This window comes from Melanaphis sacchari, unplaced genomic scaffold, assembly GCF_002803265.2.
Source record: "Melanaphis sacchari strain LSU unplaced genomic scaffold, SCAv2.0 Contig78_pilon_pilon, whole genome shotgun sequence".
In the NCBI taxonomy this organism is placed as follows: domain Eukaryota; kingdom Metazoa; phylum Arthropoda; class Insecta; order Hemiptera; family Aphididae; genus Melanaphis; species Melanaphis sacchari.
In genome coordinates, this window is record NW_020271554.1 from 860,378 (window position 1) to 873,603 (window position 13,226).

The 13,226-nt window shown below is 27.5% G+C and overlaps 1 protein-coding gene across 1 annotated transcript in view; it reads right to left on the reverse strand.

Moving 5' to 3' along the window:
* The window catches only part of LOC112601434 (fasciclin-2-like), a 154,627-nt gene that overhangs the window by 51,397 nt on the left and 90,004 nt on the right, over positions 1 to 13,226 (reverse strand). The window contains exon 2 of the mRNA XM_025349071.1: positions 1,536 to 1,707. Within this exon, the coding sequence (XP_025204856.1) occupies positions 1,536 to 1,707 (172 nt within the window). The remainder of the gene's footprint in view (positions 1 to 1,535; positions 1,708 to 13,226) is intronic.

Consider the following 13,226-nt stretch of genomic DNA (forward strand, 5'->3'; position numbering starts at 1 on the left):
ACCTAGAGAAACAATTTCAGCGAAAAACGTCTATGCTCATTTGAGAGTCAAATAGGTAAAATAATTTATGCGTAACAATATATTATGTAAATATATAAATATAAATATTAATACACAATTATTTATCAAATTAAGTCAATAAAAAACGTAAACTCGATTTATTGTTATTTATTTATTTATTATTATTATTATTATTATTACTTTCTACGTGATAATTCGTGGTTAAATTTATTGATTATTTATAAGTAATATAATGAAAAAAAAAGGAAATGTATTTTTTGCATTAAAATGTTATACAATTATGTTATTTATGTTTTCGCTTATTAATATTATTATAAATGTGATCGATGTTTGGTTATTCTGTAATTTATTACATTTTCCAAGTTAAGAGCACTCCAAGCGTGTTTCTTGAATAATATTAGTGTATTTGAAATGACAATGTAATGTTTGGTTGTTGTTATAAACGACGAGTATAAACACTTATTATAGTCAGATTAAATGAAGTAATTAATAATTATTTAAATAAAATTACACACAAGGCCAAGAGTTTGGAAATTTAAATTGTTAATACTATTAGATCAACAATAGACCAACAGTAGATCTAAAACTCGGTGGTCGTATATATCGTTTATTTTTCGTACATAAATTGAATTCTAGAAAAAATTATTTGCAGAAAGACATATATTAAATTTATATATATATATTTGTGTGTGTGTGTGTGTGTGTATCTAATACAAATATGATATAACTAATCAATGAACACTTTTATATTTAATATGAAATTTCATAAATCGTCTATAGACTATAATATACTGTCGTTAGTGTAATCAAAATAACTTAAATGCTATTATCAATAGATAAAAATATACGTAATTATTTTATTTTAACTCAGAATTCGTTTTTTCTTTTTTTTTTTTAAATTTTATTTAAATTACTAATCACATAAAACAGTAAATAGTGGACAATCGGGAAAAATACAATTGTATTTTGTACATGATAATTTAAAACATAAATGATACGAATATTTTTGAATAAATCGTCGTACATATTGAGTTTAAAGTTTAAATACTTAAAACACATTTTTAATGATATTCTCTATGGTAGTTTTACTTATTAAATTCTCCGAGTTATGTGGCTTGATCGACTCGTAAAATACCAACTAATAATAAAAATAAATGTATTTTATTAGGCGGCCGAAGGAATTTTACAATAATATCTGAAATACTATCTAATTTAAAGATTTTAAAACACAATACTACTCTTTTTAGTATATATTGACAAACTGCTATTATTACGAATAGTTATACAATATTATATTGTATAGGTATATTGTTTTTAGTAGTACAATAAAATAATTAAAATAAATAACTTTTGTTTTTATTATTTCAACTGTATACACAAGCCGTAAGAAGAATTTATTTTTGCGCTTGAAACGTAACAAGAGAAAAATAACGTCGGCATCGATGGGGTGGAAATATTTTAAAATACTGTTTTAAAGGGACGAATTAAATATAATCATAGCTGCGGAAAATCACCTGAACTGCGGGCTTTGCGATATTATGCCGGCGGGACCACGCCATTGGAATTCGCTGAGGTTTGGACCGTAGCACGTCACGCCGTACTTCGACCGTTCTTCTCTTACCGGTTCTACTTCGTTCGGCGTTATCTGAATGGTTTGCGATGCGCAGCCCGTGATCGCTACGAGCACTGTAAAGCAAATAAAAAAATAAAATAAAAACTATGTTATTAATCGAACTGGATCAAAACGTCGGGCACGACATGACAGCCGTGAACAACTGACATTTTAAATTCGAATTCCAACAGTCAGAGTATTGGTTAACGCCGTTAATGGTTATAAACACTACATATATGATATTATATATTATTATATTGAAACCGTTTTGCCATCACTAATGTTTTTGTTTCTGTTTCATTTTTATTATTATTATTAATAAAGCTTATTAAATAACACTACTGACGGTTTTCCACGTCGGGGGGAAAAAAAAACGAGTTATAATCAGTATTGGGTCCAGGGTGGAGCAATATGGTTTATGCTGACTCACCTCCAAGCACACTTCTCCATTTTAATTTCGGAGAAACTAAATGTATGTAAATAATATACTCTCGGTTATTATCAAGCTAATGTTTTTGAATAAATTATGTATGTAAAAAATATTTATTTACATAAAAAATATTCATCTGTTTTACGTTTTAAACTAATAGTCCCTTCCAGAATTTCACCCCAAATGAATGGTTGATTATACATTATAATGCAATCAATACAATGTCGTGTAGGTGAGAGTTAAAAAAAAAACATTATTTTGCTGACACTTGTTATATAATATTACACACAATTAGTATTAAAATTTATATTTCACAATACAAACATAATAATATGAAACTAACGGCACTGTAGAATATAATGTTTTTGCATGGTTAGTGCTTTGTGAAATAAATCCTGGAAATACCTAATATTATATAACAATATAGGTATGTATGCTCATTACAATTTACAGCAGCATCATGTTTTTTATTGATATTTTAATAGACCAGGTTGAAAATTTTTAAGACTGCGTAAGAATCTATTTTTTATAGACTATTAAAATATAATATACCTACTCGAGTATCATAAAATTACTCAAAACTGCGCGAGACACGTGGGTGTTCATCGTATCTACGCTACACTTGGCCAGTGTAAATTAGATGATAAACTCCAGTCGGAATTTTATAACTATAGGCGTTTTATAATTGTGGTTTCGAGCAGAATACATCGGGCCAGACTATTCATTGATGATCTCGTCGATATTTTACGCTAAGATAACTTAAAACTATTGCGTTGATCGTAACGAAAAACAAAGCGTTATACCCAATAAATTATATTTAAAATTATTTCAACGCGAGTGTTTATTAATATTATCCACCCGACACGTAACGCTGCAGCGAACCGCGCGTGTTTTAATCAAAATATGCTTTTCGCGTTCGATTAAACCGAAGCAATCGAAATGGCATTCGCGCGTAACGTGCTCGTCGACTCAAATATAGTCGAGTGGTGGGCGAGAAAAAACAAAACCCTACCGCCAGATTTATGAGACGAATTATTATTGTCACGGCGGTTGCGAACGGCGATGTATTTGTTATCGTTTCCTGCGACAAACAATACAACACCTATCTATAGCCGAAACGCCAAATACAGTACGTGACTAACGCGACGTGGTTCAAACGTGATGCAATATAATAATATTAAATTCGTAATTTGTCGTGAAAATGTTGATCCATTATCGGAACACGGCGTATATTGACGTCATTTTCGTCTAGTATCGTACGACCACGGCGACTGCATAATAATCCATTTTCTTATCACGCTTTTGAAATCACGAACGGCGTTAGGATTAGCAATACACAGATTAAATTACTGCAATAATTTACCTATAGGTAATAATTATTATTGTACTGGATGGTCACGCCATATTTTCTCGTTTTTCCGTGTTAGTTTTGTGCGAAAAACGTTGAGAAATTAATACGAGTCTATGAACCTGCACTCTGTATAATGAAACAATACACAATTGCGTATATATAATATGATAAGTTGTGCATTTAAACTGTACCACCAGCGCACGTGCGTATTACATTCATCGCGCCGTGACGGTATAATAATAGTCATAAATTTTACGTCATATTTTATAACGCAACAAATAATAATAATAATAATAGATAAAACATATTAAAAATTGCCATAAATAATATTAACACATGAATATATTTTAATCCTGACTTTGTAATAATTTCACAACAGTCGGAATCATCATTTGAATTCATTAATCCCTCGTCAATCCTCATCTAGAAACTGCGCGGATCTGATAAAAAAAAAACCCCATAGATATATTTGTATTACACCAACAATGTATTTTATGATTAAAATATGTAAGAATTCGGTTTTTTTTTCTTTATGTAGTTCCAGAGAAGGGGGAATTTCATTTCACGATCATTATATTGTTTATATGTTGAAATGTTTTATGTGGTATTCGCACTTACGAGGTTTATGATCGTTCAAAAATACGAGCTTTCAGACATCCATCTAAAACACATTAACAGAATTTGAATTATGTCTACTGCAGAAGATTTTTTTTCACTACAGTACAGTAATTCGATTTTTAAAGAGATCGCGAGTTAGTGTGTTATCGATTATATTATTTTAATTAAAAAAAAAAAAAAAAAAAAAAACACTGAGCGATAAGATGTCAAAGTGTAATGCGACAATCAACGATCATTCAAAACACAATTCTGATTGAACTCGATTTTCATTCACGTGCAGTTATTATTAGTTCGTATAGTCTTGTTATACGAGTATGATGATTTTAACATATTTATTTTTCGTACATCGCCATTCGCCTGCAATCGATATCAAGGTCGGGCGGTTCACGAGTGAAAAGTTCTAACAAAATGAACGCGGGGTGATTGAAAAACATTTCTAGTCGTGTTCTGTTCGGGTCGGTTCATGAACAATATCATGTACGCGAAATCCCCGCAACGCGATAACGTCCGTGTTCCGTATCCAGCTTTTCTCCGCATTATTAAACCACAACCACCGCAATACGTGTATAATATAATAATAATTTACTCGTGCATATATACGAGTATATATTATAGGTATATATATATTATATATATGTATAGTAATAATATAATATATATGTTAAACACTTGCCGGTGATTGGGAGGCGGCGATCGTACAAATAGTCGCGAAAAACGGCCGCCGAAACCTTTATTTAAATTTATGTAAAACAGAATCGTTGAAATTACTTTCCGTTTACGAGAAAGAGAGCCGTCGGCGCCGCGGGACCGTGCGTCGGCGATACCCCGCCGACGTCGTCGTTTATAAGGAACGCATTACGTAAATACGAGTTGTATATCATGTAAAATATATTTATTTTTTTCAATCTTTGTACGCCTTTATACCGCGCCGGTGCTGTTATCGTCAACGTCTATCGCTCAACGATGTTTTCGATAAAAGTACAAAAAACGATTTTCAAACAAAAACCTCCCGAAACACGCGTTTAGGTCTACTATAATATTACGAAAACTATAATCATCTTATACCGTTATGTTTATTATTCGGTGAACGACAGCGGGGGCGCGTGGTCTGTGATACTAGGACGGACGCCCGAAATGATTTTAGTCGTATGGCCGATAAATAAAGAAACACAATATGATCCATAATCTCCCCCCAGAGTGCTGTGCAAGTTCCAAAAGTCATCGGCAATATTTATGAAATACGTTTTGCCACACATTTGTTACAGTTAAGCTCACTATTGTTTCGCGTTTCGTGTACTCGTAATCTTCAGAGTTAAGCGATCTAGTCGCTGTGACAAAAAACTGTTTAATCGATACTGCATTCCGCGTAATTATCGAATCATTAAAAAATGTCTACATTATTGTTTCGTTACAATATAGCATCACGGCGTTACGTAATTGATTTGTTTAATTTTATGTTGTAGTTTACGTGGTTTATTTACAGGTTAAATGAACACTGTGGTTTTGGAATTACTTAAGACAATACAATTAAACAATCGTATACCGTTGATCTAAAATACGTTTCAAGGAGACGAAAATAAATAATGTAAATTCAAAAACCGGAAAATTCGTTCTGTTGTATAGTAGGTGTTCAGTTTGTCACAGTAATGGATGCGTCAAGTAGTAATTCAAATATAAACCACTGCACAAAGATATAAAATAGTATTCGGAATACGGAATGTCATGTCATATTAATAAGTGTATAAGTATTATATTAATTATTTGTATTGATACTATATTAGTTTATTTTATTGAAATAATACGTGGTAGGTTGAATAAATATTTTCTATACAAATCGTATTTATTAAATACGTAACAACAATAAAACGTATAGTGAATGTTCTACATAACTAAATCTATTAAGCGCCAAAAAAAATCGATATATTGAGAAATTAATTAAAAAGAATTTACATGTTTATAAATTTATTTTTATTTAATTAAATAAATTGCATATTATATTATATTTATACAATCATATTACATTTTTTAAATAAATTTTTTTATTTAAGAGAAATAATCAGCAAGTTTTGTTTGCTTAATCTTTTTATTATATAAAATTTTGATTTCTTTATCGCTTAATATATTTATGATTTTTTAATATGGTTAAAAGCGAGAATTTATGAAATACCATATTTTTCAGCATTATTTTTGTTCTTATTTTATAACACTGTTATTGACTTAATATAATATTTACAATTTATCGACACTTACTAAATATTTGTATATGTTTAGAAAAAATAAGAGAAAATTTGAGCGTACATATACGTTTACGTAAATATTGGAACTGTAATACTGTTGTAAAATTATGAGTTAAGTTTGACTATCTTCAGTATCTTATCTTATTGGCTAAAATACAATAAATATTTTGTTGAACAGAAAACGTCGTTAAATATAAGTTCGTTATATATGGCTTTTATTTTACTACTAATTACAATTAAACTAGTTTATTATATTGTTAATATAAATTTTTAAATCAATAACGACATATCGTAAAACTACGAAAATAGATTCATGGTATATTTATACATATACATATATAGGTTATACTTTATTAATAATCTAAACATTTGAAAAATGTTATTTTGCAAATTTAAATATAATAATATAAAAAATTGTTTAATACATGCCAACAACATTTTTAAATTAAGTACCAAAAATAAATACAAATCATTATCTATTGATCAATATATCCAAATTCATTAAAATTTGAATTTAAAATGTAATTATATATTTTTTGAATTTTTAAATTATAGTAATAACTACTTATGAAGAGTTTTCAATGTAATTTTTGAACTTTTCAAATTTAATATTGTTTTAAATGTTAACAACAAAAAGTTTGAAATGTTCAAGAGTTTAACAATTTTCTCTGCAATTAAAAATCAAACGCACAAGAAAAAATTATGCCTGTGTATTTTTAATATTTTAAAATTAATTATGCCTGTATATTTTTAATATTTTAAAATTGTTGTATAGCAAAATATATTAAAATATTCAATTTTTCAACTCAAAAAAAAGTAAATAATTTTACCATTAATTTAAGTCGAACAATTGAAAATTCGAAATTCAATTTTAAATTGAAACTTCAAATTTATAACTTATGTAGTAAATACAAATATTTTATGAAAATTTCAAGTCTATTTGTTTTATTGCTTTTGAATTTAATATAATAAATAAACAAAATTGATTTTGTTGGAATTTTATATTGTGTAAATATTCCAATTTTTTTTTTTTTTTTTATTTTTTTATTTTTTTTAAATTTTTTTTTTTTTTTTTTTTTTTTTTTTTTTTTTTTAACTATTAAATACATTTTAAATTCGTATTATGAAATGTTTTACTTTTGATCGTTGTAAAATATCAATTATGCAATGCTTTTCTTGGAATTAAAAATTTAAAAACAAATATTACCAACTAATATTACCGATAGTACTGTGACCGAATAAATATCGCCGCATTCATCATAATAATAAAAATGTGTTTTTATATAATGAATACTTGAAAATACAGAGAAACAATTATCATCAAATAAACGTTTGAATAGTTGAAAATATAGAGAAACGATTATCACTAAATAAACGTTTTGAAAAAAAAAAAAAACGTAAAATCCTGCAGGACATCCAAAATAGAATTTTATAATTATTGTGCATTTATGTTTGTTGCATTTCGTTGTAGTGTAAATTATTATTACAGTTAATTATTATTCTTAAATACGAGCATACATATTCCAAACGACATGCATGCTACTAAATTGCATATTCCGAGTGCCGTCTATTGGTTCAATAAATTTTTAGCATGCGTAAAATAATCATAACGATTTGATGTATACGATTCGCACAATTGTTCCGTAAATGATTGCCGGACATCAATCGTCCACAACAAGTCCGTAGATTTTCTCATCGGCCATACTCGTTTGGCACCCCCCCCCCCACTCGACGGCGACAGTAGCTGTACCGCGGTCGTAAAAAATAAAATTTCTATAAACGAGTAATATTATTAAAAAACGTAATCGAATCAGACCTGACAACTAGTCGATATCCTACTATTCTTCTTCAATGTACTATACAGCAGAGTAATTGGAAACTTCGTTTGTCGGGACGGTGACAAACAATATATTACAACTTTTCTGGATTTGCGGCGCACGGACAAACATCATAATAATATATGAATGATGCGTATACATCTATTATAAATTATAATGATGTCGGTTTGATTTTTTCGCCACGAAATGTGTCATTTTTTTGCATATTGCACGTTCGATTTTTACGGATGTACAATCTGAGCTATTAGGCCACAGGAAATCCGAAACGCGATCGTCGTTAGTACTTCCGTATATTTCCGTGGATTTCTACAGCGTTACTATTGTATAAGAATTCGTTAAAAATGTATATGCCGGTATAGGTGGGTATAATGCAACACATTGATCACGTTACATCATAATTGGTAAAGTATTTGTAGACGTTACGCCTTAATAATCCAGGACCGTATATTATAATATATAAATCAGAATAAACGTAATAAATAGATATTCCGTGCACGTTACTCGATTCGAAAAAACATTATTCGTAACGAAGTTATTAAAATGATTTCGAACTTTTTGATTGTACTGTTATTACGTTCGTGTAAAGTCGTGAAATACAAATGTATTATATACGTCTGTACCATTCAAACATAAAAATACAGGAACCATTGCCGATTATTGTGATTTTCAAGAAAGTATAATTGAGAAATAATTGAGGAGGAGTGCGCAGGCAAAAGTTTCGAGAATCTCGCCTTCCTCATCTACATCTAACCGCTGCAATCATCGCGAACAAAACTGGTAAATGATCATTACCGGATCCGCGAAGCTGATATTATAATATATTCGAAGAGGTTTTACTTTTCCGCTTGTGACGAAGGCGCAACGGCGTCGATGTCGCTTTCTCGACAAAGAATGCGCAGTCTGTGTCTATAGAAAAATGAACGCGTAGTAGCGCATTTTTTTTTTCAGCACAGTTACTTTTATTATAGCAAAAAATTAATTTTGTTATCTTTTTCATTTTTTATTTTTTTTTTTTTTTTACATCAAAGGTGTTGCGGAGATTGCAGATTTCACAGCACCGCGACCGATGCTTACAGATGTTTTTATACAATAGGTCACCGGAGAGCCGTCAAATATTATTTTTTTTTTCTCTTTAATAATATATTTAAATGCGTACGGTCGAATTGCGAAGCACTTACGCTTTTAACGATTTAATTTTTTTTTTACAGAAACGTAAGTTTAATATGTTATATATTATTTAAGTTTACGAAGGGAATGAAGAAAATATTGGTGTTAGTTTTATGTTTTCTTGTGTTTTTTTTTTTTTTTAGAAGTTTTGTAGTGCTTTATCTTATCTACAGCAAAGAGTATTTAAAAATAGCAGCTAAAATACCCATCCAGTTTCTTCGATCAAACCGTCATATTATTGTTTATTGTTATACTTAAATTTAATTTACAATTAAAAAATGATGAAATAACTCATATTTAATTAAATCCTTGATTATTGAATTTAAATGAATGCAATATTGAGATGGTATTATTGAATAATTAATGTTAACTATTATAATTCGAGGTCGGGTTTATATTCTCTTCAAATCCTTTAATTATGATGTTTGTATGTTCTTAAAAATGCAGAATATTATTTAAATATTCTGTACAAAAAAAAAAAATTAATATTAAAATTATTCAGTTTAAATTTATTTAATAAATTAAATTGGTTTACAGTAAAGGTTTAAATTTGACTTATTGTATTTTTTTTTTTACAAAAAAATTAATTAGTACATAGATGGTACATACAAATAATATGTAATATAATTATTAATTATTTTCTTTAGAAAAATAAAAATATTATTTATCATTCTCAAACATTCTCTTATGTACGTATTGAATATTCTCTTCTAACCCCTAAAATATGCTTTTCAGGCAAAATAAAATTGTTTCTATAAATTCAATATTTCATAAACCGTGAATATATCTTATTCTCATTTAATTGCATACACTGCACATACTATGTAAAACCATATAAATCCGACGTATAATTAATATTATGAATAATACGCCATCACTGATTTATAATATTGCTGCATGCGTATTGCTTTTTATAGCATACAATAATAATATTATTGGCCTGAAAATTGAACGTTATTAATTTCGCTCAATGTGTTCCGTTAAACGTAAAGAAAATTGAATTGAAACTATAAAACTCGTATGATTTTTTTATAAAATTTATTAAAAAAAAAAAAAAAAAATGGTTTACGCTATTATGATAATTTGTAATTTTGTTAATTTTCTTTATTATTATAAATATTTTTACTATTTTTTTCTGTACTGTTTGTTTGTTTGTTTTTTTTTTACGTTATATATATACATAAATAATATTTAATATATATTTTATGCAATTATTATTAAAAAAGCTTATAATGAATCAAGAATTTAGCTTTAAAATTCAAGGTGTTAAATTTGAAAAAAAAAATAGTTCACTATGATACGAAAATCATATAAATCTAAAATTAAATATTACAATTACTGTAAATATCTTAAAAAAGAACTACCTATTTAAAATACTCAAATATCTAAAATAAATGCTATGAAAAATACTTGTACTATATTACAATTATTTGATATTTAATAGAAAAAAAAAACAGATTTTTTTTCTGTAAATATTGTCGTTAGCTAAAATGTGTTTCTGAAGAATAAAATATAAAAGAAAGCTTAAAATTTAAAACACATATATACTATGCGAAAATCCCTTAATTCAAATAGAATTTAATAAAAAATTTATTCTGATAAACTTTTTGGAATTACTTTCAATATTTTACTTACTTTTATTATGCATGTTTATGTATAGTATTTCTAGATTCTTGTATAGATATAAAGTACTTGACATTAAAAGATCATCTTAAGGAGATGACATTTAAATGGTTTTCTTTTTTCTTTTTACCATAACGTATATGAAGTTTAAGTTACGTCGAAAATATGTAATCTGACTGTATTTTTGTTATACTTTTTATTTAGGTTGTACTTCATTTCATAGATTTATACGTACTACTATCATCTCGAAAAATTTTCAATGAATTTAAAAAAAAATTGTAAAAAGTGTTTTGATCGCCTTTTTTTGTAAGTACTACAATTCTCCGATAAACAAAATATAAACAGTTAATAGTATAAATAATTGTCACTAATGGCCTTTGATGTCGTTGTTAAATAAAAACAATAAAAAAATATATAAGCAGTTATATAACTGTGAATCATATCATTCGTGTGGCATCATGAGCGCTCGTATGCATACATCATATTACCATTATGAATAATAATATTGTAGTATGTAAGCCACGTATACGAGTAAATAATATAGTTACAAGTGTTACAACATCGAAAATAAACTCTTATTTTAAGCTGCCCAGATTATTTATTTTTATACCAACGAATACTCATTGTATGCCTAGTGAATTCTTGCAGTAGAAAGCATATGTTATGGTAAATTACATTTTGTGTCCAAAATAAATAAAAAAAAAACAAGTTTTCATTTGTATTTTATTATTATTTACATTAATGTTGATTTATATATTTGTCTTTTATATAGAAACGTTTCGTATGATTTATTTTCCAATATTACGTTTTTTTTTTAAATATTTTACATTTAACAATGCGAAATCAGGCAACCCTCTTTTAATGGGGACGAGGCTGACAGTAGGCCTTGATTCTCACAGGGGGTTAGTGAGCGAACAAAGTAGAGGGCAGAACCTACAGCTTATTATAAATATTATTGTGCATAAAATGTTTTGAATAAAATAAAATTAAAACGGCCACTATTTTATTAAAACTTATTTAATTACTTAAAACTCGTTGGTTGTTAAAATAAATGTTTCCGATAGTGGTAAACACTAAGTTGAGTATTTGCATTAAACATATTAAATATGCTTCGTTAAAATTTAAGTGCAAGTGTTATGTATTTTGCGTTTCGGCAATATTTTCATAATTCGTTAATTTCATTAAATATTTAAAACATAAAATAAATATCCGACAACGAACAAAATTCGTGAACGTGCATTATAATAAACAAATATTTTCTATAAATATTCTATGAATCATAACAAATGACATCGGTCCATGTATGCGTATTATAATATACGTACCATGAGTAATACGATTGTAGTATTATTATACCTATAAACTAACTATTATACAGGCTGCTCAATAAGTTTCATTAGACTAATTAGGACTGTTAAACGATAATATGAAATAATTAATGAACGAAGTTATTAAATATTTTACACTATAAAATGTAGGTACAGTATTATTATCTGTTATTATTATGTGCAGGTATTAAAATATACACACAGTTATTATTTAAAGTTCCAAAAATATTGAACATCTGGTATATAATGTGTTATGCTCATTCATAAAACAAAATCACCATATTAATCCAGGAATGTTTATTTTCATAAAAATGATCATTGGGATTATTCAACGTGGCATGTCTCTTTGTGAAGGGTATATTCATCTCAACAGCATCTTCTGTCTGGGCATATTATGTTGAGACGAGCCGCGTTACAGTTCATGTTCATACATTATTTTATTATTTTTTTTTTTTTTTTTTGGTGTACATGAATGAACGGAATAAATTCCGTGACGTGTAAGTATGTATACTGTCATAGCAAAGATATTTTTGACACGCCCTCTACTTAGAGCTTATTAAATATTATAACGCTATATTTTGCTAAACTCGAAAATAAAAACTTCTGAAAAACAGAAACGATCTCGTGTCATTTATACCAAGAATCGAGGCTTATTATTTAAATAAAATCAAACAATCACGTTTCGAGTAAGATTTATGAGATAACATATATGTTATATGTTTGAATACTTATTTAAATATTTTTTATTTAAAAATATAAAGTAAAAAAAAAAAAAATAAATAACATTAAAACTATAATTATCTAATGTATTGATAACTAAGCAATTCTGTACAATTTTTGTTATCAATTATTATTTTTAAATACTAAAGTTAACTGAATAATATCCAATAAATAATTAAAAAACAGAGAAAAATTTTGAAGTTATCTTCTGTTAAAATTACTTTTAATTACTTATATATAAATGCTTGAGTGTGTAAGTTATACATGCATATATTATATAT